Here is a 9334-nt window from a genome sequence, read left to right on the forward strand (position 1 = left end):
ACTTTGTGTCTGAGTGAATTGATAGGCTCGTTTGAGATGAGCAAATTCTGCGCAGATTCGACCAGCGCCTTGCATGATGGTTAGAAAAGTTGTCCGACTTGCTCCGCCTGCCCGACTCCGTGAGCCACGGGACTCTGGTGTGAGCGAGGCGCCGCAGTTGCTCCCCACCAACGGCGCCCGACTGCGGATGACGAGAAACGCATCAAGCTGAGCGCCCATTGGTTCAACACAGGTGCATCACAAACCCACAGTGAAGTGTAGAAACTTTAATTTTAAATCTATTCCAAGCTGTCACTCCATATTTTACATAAATACCACCTGTAATGCCCACATTAAAATAAAAATAAGTAATCTGAAGCCTGAAGGGCTGGGTCGTTTGAGCAGTGAGTGTGGGTGGCGCTAATGCATGTTTTAATTTACAAACCGCTGTTAAACAAAACTGTAGAAGAAGAAAAGCAGCAGTGAGTGTGCTGTCAGGGGTGTTCGACTTGTTGATGCCTCGCCTGACTGCGCTCTGCTGCTTTCCAGGCAAGGCGGCAGTGAACTCAAACGAGCCTTATGGGACAGAGAAAGAAAGAAACAGACAGAGCCCCAGCTCCTTTTTAGATAAAGAGACACATATACACCCCCTCCCCTTGCTATAATTTCTACCACAAACACACACGCACACACATCACACTCATGTTGCGTGGAGCCGCACTGATACGTGGCACGTTTGATGTGACAGGAGACCGCCTGCGTGCGTGACCCGGAAGTAGTTTCGTCAGCAGTCACACAGCGGTGGTCTGTTAGCCGCTAGCCCAGTCGAGTAATTCCAGTCTAGTTTTTGACAGATGCATCTCTTGTGGCTTTATGGTCCCACTAAACGATGCTGGCAATCGGTACTTTGCACGTGATGGTTAACGTGCCACGATTCCCCGTTGGTACTTTTTGCGAGCACGAAAGCTACCGACGCTAGTTAGCTTAACGTTAGCTAGCCAGGCCAGAGACAGCTGTAACGTCTGTTTAGTTAATGTGGGTGCTAGGATAACCAGGCAGTAGCTGAGCTAGGAGATACCTAACCTAATTGCATAACAATAACTAACAGGGCATGTAATTGAGCTAAGTTATTACATTACGGGCAGCACTAAAAGTTTCAGGTTGGATTGCATGCTTTAGCTGAGCAATAACGTTAGTTAGGTTCGCCAACAAGACAAGTCTGCAGCTATGGACGATTTCAGCTCGATCAGCCTGCTGTCCCTGTCCATGTTGGTGGGATGTTATGTCGCCGGGACAATACCTTTAGCAGTCAACTTCTCAGAGGTGAGTTTCAATAACAAGCACTGCCTTGTACAAGCGCTGCCTCTGGAAGCTTGGTCAACCCTGACATTGGCAAATTATTGAACCGAACAAACGCCACATTTCTCCTTTTCCAGGGAGGTAAAAGTACATATTTTTTATCGGTGAACCTCAACCTTCAAACAGAGGTGGCAGTTGCATCGTAAACGATATAGTTAATAATGTTATCAGATAATCAGCTCACCCCTTTGTTTAGATGGCATGAAAACAGAGCTAGTTTTTTTCTAACTTGTATTTTATTATAAATTATTTTTGACAAAAAGAACAGCACAGTACAACAACGTCGTTGCCAGGCATCATGATATCCACAACTTCCAGATACAATACAGGCTATAGTATGGATTATGCACAGGGAGGTCTTTATACAGCACTACATCATTTGTATATGCGTTTCCTTGATTGGTAGAGCATACAGAAGAAGGAAGGCAAGTGACATTTTAAACAGTGAGGAGAGGGGTGGAAAGCCACCAAATACATTCCTTATTCCAACAGGAACCAGACTTGTGTTGATTGATGCCTTTAACAAATCTAAAAGAGGCAGACTTGTGTTGATGCCTTGGTTGTCACTCCTCCCCACCAGGAGAAGCTGAAGCTGGTCACCGTGCTGGGAGCGGGGCTGCTGTGTGGAACAGCGCTTGCTGTCATCATTCCTGAAGGCGTCCATGCACTCTATGAAGAAATCCTAGAAGGTAGAGTTAATCAAAGCTTAAGCAGGTTTCCAGCTTTACTTCCTCAGGGCCTATCCCCACAATCTGTGCACCACAAGGCCACATGCTCTGTGTGTTTGAAGGTTGCATTTCATTCTGCTTAAAACCAGTACAAGACAGTGGCAGCAGGATTCAGTGTCTTCTCATTGGCAGTACAGTACAGTCAGTAGATCATGTAACACACATTTGGCAGCAGCCAATGTAGGCTAGGCATAACAGTTTGAATTCTATTCAATAGGACAAAGTTCGACAAGCAGAAGTGAACTACAAACACTGATGACGCTGTCTATTTCTGTTGCGTAACACAGTCTTTGTCAGGCACAAATATTTGGTTCCTGATGATTATTTGCATGCTAGATTGTTTTGCATGCTAGATTGTTGTCATCTAAGAATACTATGGTTCATATAAAGTGTTAAATTGGTGTTCATGTGCTTATGTGGATTTGCGATGGTCTCTATGTCAAGCGGTTTTAGGAATTGGGAATTGAGCGACTTATTTACTGATGTATTGAGGGGTTTATAGGATATTGACTGCTTTGCTCACCTGTTGTGTGTGTGTGTGTGTGTGTGTGTGTGTGTGTGTGTGTGTGTGTGTGTGTGTGTGTGTGTGTGTGTGTGTGTGTGTGTTGCAGCTGGACACCACGCCCCGGGACAGGTGGGGGTGGTGGAGGTGTCAGAGCCTCGGGGCGAGGCAGACCCGGCGCTGAGCGCCAGCGGGGAACACAGCCACAGCCACGAGCAGCTGCACGCCTACATCGGAGTGTCTCTGGTCCTGGGCTTCGTCTTCATGCTGCTGGTGGACCAGATAGGCAGCTCCCACGTGCACAACAGCAGCAGCAGCGAAGGTCAGTGTTACATCGAGTGTCCAAGGCTCTTGCCTCTTAATAAATTAAGTCCTAATCTCCTCTCCAAGTTTTGTTGATTAGAATAACAACAGAACTCCACAGAAGGATTAGATACATTGCAAACTGTTTAAAATCCATCAACGTGATCAACTCCTTCACAGTGCAGTGTGAACATACTGTTCTGTCAATCTGTCTGACCTGTGACCTTGTTGTCTTGTTTAGACCCAGAGGCAGCTCGGATTGCCTCCTCAAAGATCACCACCACCTTGGGTCTCGTGGTCCATGCTGCAGGTAGGTTTGACACTGACAACGGTCTCATGATCACATCCTCAGCTGAACTATTGTAACAACTATATAATAACTATGAAAAGCTGCACTGGGCGAGAGTTTAATATAAAAATACGCCCATCTTATCAGCCGAAGTCACACATTGTGAAATTCTGGTGTCGGGTATGCTTCTCCACCTACAGGAAGTGGTTAATGTAATATTTCCACATAAATTACAATAGCCATGTTCAGAAGCCGCTGTGAGTTGTATTGGCATATTGGATTTGCCATTTCTCACTGGTTTCACAGAGAATCCTCTGAATTCTTGGTGACATTTGTAAATCTGTAAATGGCAGACTTCTGTAAATATGGCAATATGTGACACTGTATTTTATTTGACTCTGTTCTTCAGATGACATATTTAGTCTTTACTGCTGTAATGACCAAAATTCACTTCAGTGATCAATATAGTTCATCTTCTGAACCAAGCCCAAGGAGTCTCCATTAAAACACAGGGCTGATGATTTGGGGCTTCTGTTTTTAGTGGAAACGTTTGCTCTTTTTTGTCAGTATTAGACGATCATAACAAATTTCATGTTGTATTAATGAGAGAATATTATAAGTAGCTTCTTCAGCGGATCCCTCTCTTTTCATTATGATCTCCAGCTGATGGAGTGGCACTAGGAGCGGCGGCCTCTACCTCCCAGACCAGCGTTCAGCTCATTGTCTTTGTGGCCATCATGCTGCATAAGGTAAGAGTGACTCATATCCTCAACTCATATCGTTGTATAATCTTCTGTATGTACCAGACAAACCATGTAAATAGGTGTCCACACATAAAACCATGTTAACCCTAACACTGTTGTCTGCCAGGCTCCGGCAGCATTTGGGCTGGTATCTTTCCTGATGCATGCTGGTCTGGAGAGGAACCGTATCCGAAAACACCTCCTGGTCTTTGCCCTGGCAGCGCCTGTCCTCGCCATGCTCACCTTTTTAGGCCTCAGTCAGGTAAGTGGCTTCATACATTCATTCATACATTTCACACAGATGACATTTTTTTCATGTGAAAAACTTGCTGGAACTGCTACCTCCTAGTGTTGCACGGTCTACCGGTTCCTACCGTCTACGGCGGTGCCTGAACGTCACGGTGCCACTGCCTACTATACCAGCTGCTTTAAATGACGCTACTACTGTGAGACACTATACTACCATGGAATGACGGTGCCAGCAGCAGCAATGCTTTACCTCAGTTCCCAAATTCATTGGTTTCTGGCTGCATTCATAATCCTATATTGACGTTAGTGCACGATCTTCTGGAAACAACACCACCTGTTTGTTTCTATGCGGCTCCTCTGGAAGCAACAACAGGCAAAATATAACTTTAGATGTGGAGCCCAGCTGCCATTAGCATACAGGTCGCTACTTGTAGTGAGCTCAGCCGATCTCTCGCTCAGCTGACAGAGTCTCGAGACAGACACACACATGCATTTCAAGGACACAGAAACGTTATCACCGCATGGTTAAATCTTGTGTTTAGGACATGTTGTCACAACAAAACAACACGTGGGACCGCTGAGTGACTGTAGTTAGCAAACAACAGACAGGAAGTTAGGTATAGCTGTGCCAAGGTCTGCCAGGCAGTTGGGCTGGGGTGCCTTCAGAGTAAAAGTATGAATTGTGTCACTTATGAGAGAAAAGTTTTTTTTTTAGCTGTGCAGTGCAACAAAGGGTTATAGAAGTATAACAGTATAAAAGTACAATAATATAAACACAGCACACACTGTCCAGCCTTAAATCTATCAATCGATTTATCTATCCATCTATCTATCTATCTATATCTATCTGTGTTATTGTAAAATATCCGCATATGTGTGTGTGTGTGTGTGTGTGTGTGTGTGTGTGTGTGTGTGTGTGTGTGTGTGTGTGTGTGTGTGTGTGTGTGTGTGTGTGTGAGTGAGTGAGTGAGTGAGTGTGAGAGAGAAGATATTTTACAATAACACATTTTAGAGGTGCCTGAGATACTGTGAAACCATTGTATGTTTGCCTAAGGTCATCATACATTATAATTTGTGGAGGTAAATACATTGCACATTCATAAAACAAGAAATATATAGATTTCTCCGTGGTATCGTGATACTATCCGGTATCGTGAGACTTTGACTGGTATAGTATCGCAAGGTAAAATCTTGGTATCGTGACAAAACTACTACCTCCACACCTCGGATAAGCGGTTGAAGATGGATGGAACTTGGATGGCATGAAGATATTTTGAGTGGCAAAGATTTGTATTTAATTTTTGAATCGGCTTGATTTGTTAGCAATTTTTTTTATATATTTCTGGTGAATTACCACTTTCTCCTTGAGCCAGGAAGTGTGTTGTGTGTTTAGGCAGGCAGGTACTCAGGATCACAGACAGTCAGACAGACATGGAGTGGTCATATGTAATAAAGTATATCCTATATATTGTTAATAAAAAGTTGCATATTGCAGCTTTTAACTGATAAATGAGGTGTCCTCTTTGTTGTTGCATCGGAATGTTGATAATCACATTGGTATCAAACACCTTTCAATCTCTGGTTTTCTGCTGACTTCTATAAGCAAGAAGGAGAAGGGACACATGTTTTCAAATTCATTGTTTGTTTAAATGTCTGAATTTGCAATAATAGCAAATTATAAAGGTGTGACTTAAAAAAAACTAGAAACTAGAAATATCGGAAGCTTTGTCCGTTCATTATTAGCGCGCTCTCCTGCTCAACTCTGGCCGCATTATTATAGTTGCGTGATTAGCTCAGTGCAACCCCCATCCCCCGGCCATCTTAACCCTGTGTGTGTGTGTGCTCTCTCACCCCACAGAGCAGCAAGGAGGCCCTGTCGGACGTCAACGCCACCGGTGTGGCTATGCTCTTCTCGGCCGGGACCTTCCTCTACGTGGCAACGGTCCACGTCCTGCCCGAGGTGGGGGGCGGCGGCCACAGCCACGCAGCCGCGGGGGGGAACGGAGGCAAGGGACTGAGCAAGGTGGAGGTGGGAGCTCTGGTGCTGGGCTGCCTCATCCCTCTGGTCCTGTCCGTCGGTCACCACCACTAGACCCAGAGCCCAGGACCGCAGGCTGGGTGAGAGCGAGTCAGGTGTACAGGGGAAGCAGCCGAACAGAGACCTCAAACATCACAGATCTAAATGTCTTATTACTTGCTGTCTGTTGATGGACTGCTTGGACCAAGCCTGCTCGAGTCATGGGGACATCTCGTGGCTCGGAGCGGAAGTTAAGCAGAGAATGAACGGGGATGAGAAGGAAATCACAAATCGGGAGTCGATAAGACATCAACAAACACACAAAGACACATTTTGTGCTGACACTGTTGAAGAGACTATAGAACTATGTACATTCATTTATTCCACCTGAAATGTTGAGCTTTTTTGTTTTGTTTTTAGAAAAAGCCAGACGGACCCTTTAGTTGGGGTTTCTAGATCACAGTGCAGTCTTGCTTCAGTGTTACATCAATGTGCCCATGACCTGTCCACATTCAAAGAACCAACCCTGATTTCATCAGTGATGTTTTACTAGATGGAAGTTGCATAGTGAGATTTAAAATATCATTTGTTATCTAGAAAGCAAAGTCAACATTTGTTTTGTTTTGTGTTATAGTACAGAGTGGATATCTCTCACCAGTAAATCCAGATGGATTAGGCTGGCCTAACTGAACGTTTAAGTGCCATAGTAACAAGATGAAACTGAACCCTGAAAGACATCGCCATAAAGACGTTATTCTTACTGTTAGTAAAGGATGACCCTTTATTTTCTTACCAACTAATATCTTTGTTCTCTGCTACAGTCAAGTAACCAGCCGTGGGAAGCAGGTTGAGAAATTAGCATCAGCTGCCAGCCAAATGATCGTACTTTTTTTTTTTTTTTTTTGGCTGACAAGTTTGTCTATCAACCGGAGGGCCTGTATTACTATTAAAAATCTATTTGGCTGGTGAAATGAGTTTTGGGGTTTACCAGCCATTGTGGCCTGTAGACAAAACATGTTTTTCCTTGGCCTGATGGGAAGCCTGTGATGGATACAGTCTGATGGTGTTTTTCTTGTGATCACCTCCCAAGGTTCACGGTCCAGTCATCTTAAACCCAATCCCCTCACCAGAACAAGACTCTACCAGCCTCAAAATACTGCAACCTCAACCCTCCCTTTTTGATTTGTTCTGGATGTCATCATTTTCGGTGTCCGTTTTACCTGAAAAATAATGAAGATAGAGATTGCAGGAAAAATTGTATAGAATCTAAATCATTGTATAGAGAGATATTAAGGTTATTTTGAGGTGGAGGGTCGTTTTAACAGTTTGGAAGGACATTACCTGGATGAACTGACCATCTCGGGACTATTGCCTCAGGAGAACACTCACAATGAAGACATTCCAAAGGAGTGAGACAGGAGGAATTTGATTGTTTACCCCTTGTTTACCCCTGAAGCTTTGTTTTACTTCCCATTAATTTATCAGATCTGAAGCAATAATCGTGCAGCTGTTAAATGAATTTGTGGCAAAGTCACTTCCTGGGAGTGGAGCAGTTTCTCTGAAACGCAGGCAAAGATCAACTGTAGATGGGGTTCGCCTTCATATCCGAGCAGTTGCCGTGTGATTCACATTATCAAGTCTAGAAATTGAGCGCTCTTTTCGAGCGTCCCTCGCTGGCAGCGTTCATTTGTACTGTGCCTCATTAGTATGCCCTGGAGGTCTCGCCCGCTTCACGGGCTCGGAGACGCGTGCTCACCCACTTCGCGGGTTTTGCAGGTGCGACCTTGCCCGCTTTACTGGCGTGCGCTTAATGCATGCACAGTTAAGCAATTGTGCGCCACGGAACCACTGCCGGCTGCCCAATTATAGTAGTAAGATGGGTCAGACGAAACTTTCTTGACCGCTGCCCGGCCCCGAGTCCTGGTTACTGCCCAAGTATCATTGAATAGAAACACATGTTGATCCTTTAATATGTAAGTAGACTGCTCTCTCTTTATCGGGGCAAAGTGGGTGGATGTCGTGGGTGTTACTGTAACTGTACCTGCTCAGAGCAGATGTGTATATATTTGTAAGTATGTATGTATACTGTACAGAATAACTCCCTTCCACAGTCTTCATGCTCTCTTGTGTGAGACCGAATTGCTTCATCACAAATACAAGCTCGCTTTTTCTCTCTCCTTTCTTTTTGGGGACGGGATGGCTTGGTCTTTGTAATGTTGACAGACAACAGGCATTGTTTTATGTAGAAGTTTGAACTAAATGGTTTTACATGTGACTTGTAATTTAATTCCCTAAGTTTTATTGCCAGAAGAGAAACACCTATGATTTTAAACTTTCCCGACTAAATACGAACACAATGAGATCCGATAAAGGGGGATTGCATGCAGACCAGAAGCTGCATGATGATTTTATTTTTTTCCGGGAGCTGTTGTGAACAACTTTGTGTTCAAAAGGGAAAATGCTCCACAGTTTCAGACAGGAGTGTTGCTTTATTGGTGGACATGTTGGAGGAAAGCCCCAGTATGTGTGTGTGCCTTTAAACTGTCAGCTTTCTGCAGGACTTTGATGTGATATTTTCACCCATTAGAGAGAACAGCACATACTGGGGTTTGTCGGGCGGTTGAGTTTGAGGAGTGTTAGGGCGGGGTTAATGTTTGTGATAGTTTTAGTTGGGGGGGGGGGGGGGGGTTGTGTGTTTCTTGTCATTCCATAAGGAGTCTGCCTTATTTCCATACTTTTGATTGTGAAAAGCAGTTGTAAAGCAAAGTGTTTTATGACTATTTAATTAAAGTTTTTTTAACTGGTGCAATCTCGAAATGTTACGGGTACTCTGGTGTGTTTAATGACTGGTTTACAAACAATCAGTTAATAGCATGTACTGTATTATGCATCTATAACCGCATTTAGTAATGTTTTCCTCTAGACCTGAATAGATGGACTCACCCTGCTGCAAAGAACTGAGTCAGAGTTACATCAGCTAAGTGAACATTTTAATTCCAACATAATATGCAGCCATTTTTGGGGAAAAGTTAATTCTTCCAGGTCAAGTCAACAGCATGACGTCATATTAAAACTGGCCGGTTCATGTTGAATGAAATTCTTCAAATTCCATTCCAGAGCCTGGCCCACTCTGACATGAAAATCCCCTCATGAAAACTCTGGACT

At 44.1% G+C, this 9334-nt stretch overlaps 1 protein-coding gene across 1 annotated transcript; it reads left to right on the plus strand.

Moving 5' to 3' along the window:
- Window positions 1-793: 793 nt before the first annotated feature.
- Window positions 794-8810, plus strand: slc39a9 (solute carrier family 39 member 9). Its single transcript, XM_083634372.1, has 7 exons — window positions 794-1302; window positions 1919-2027; window positions 2678-2890; window positions 3113-3181; window positions 3824-3909; window positions 4031-4165; window positions 6011-8810. Exons 1-7 carry the CDS (start codon window positions 1207-1209, stop codon window positions 6242-6244), a joined length of 942 nt encoding a protein of 313 aa, XP_083490498.1. The 5' UTR covers window positions 794-1206; the 3' UTR covers window positions 6245-8810.
- The last annotated feature ends 524 nt before the right edge of the window (window positions 8811-9334 follow it).

This window comes from Poromitra crassiceps, assembly GCF_964638095.1.
Source record: "Poromitra crassiceps genome assembly, chromosome: 3".
NCBI classification, from domain to species: domain Eukaryota; kingdom Metazoa; phylum Chordata; class Actinopteri; order Beryciformes; family Melamphaidae; genus Poromitra; species Poromitra crassiceps.

Bases quoted from the DNA above. Each gene is read 5' to 3' on its own strand.
- slc39a9 (XM_083634372.1), top strand. From the start codon at position 1,207: ATGGACGATTTCAGCTCGATCAGCCTGCTGTCCCTGTCCATGTTGGTG. The intron at 1,303-1,918 runs GTGAGTTTCAAT...CCTCCCCACCAG, and splicing joins TAGCAGTCAACTTCTCAGAG to GAGAAGCTGAAGCTGGTCAC. The intron at 3,910-4,030 runs GTAAGAGTGACT...GTTGTCTGCCAG, and splicing joins TGGCCATCATGCTGCATAAG to GCTCCGGCAGCATTTGGGCT.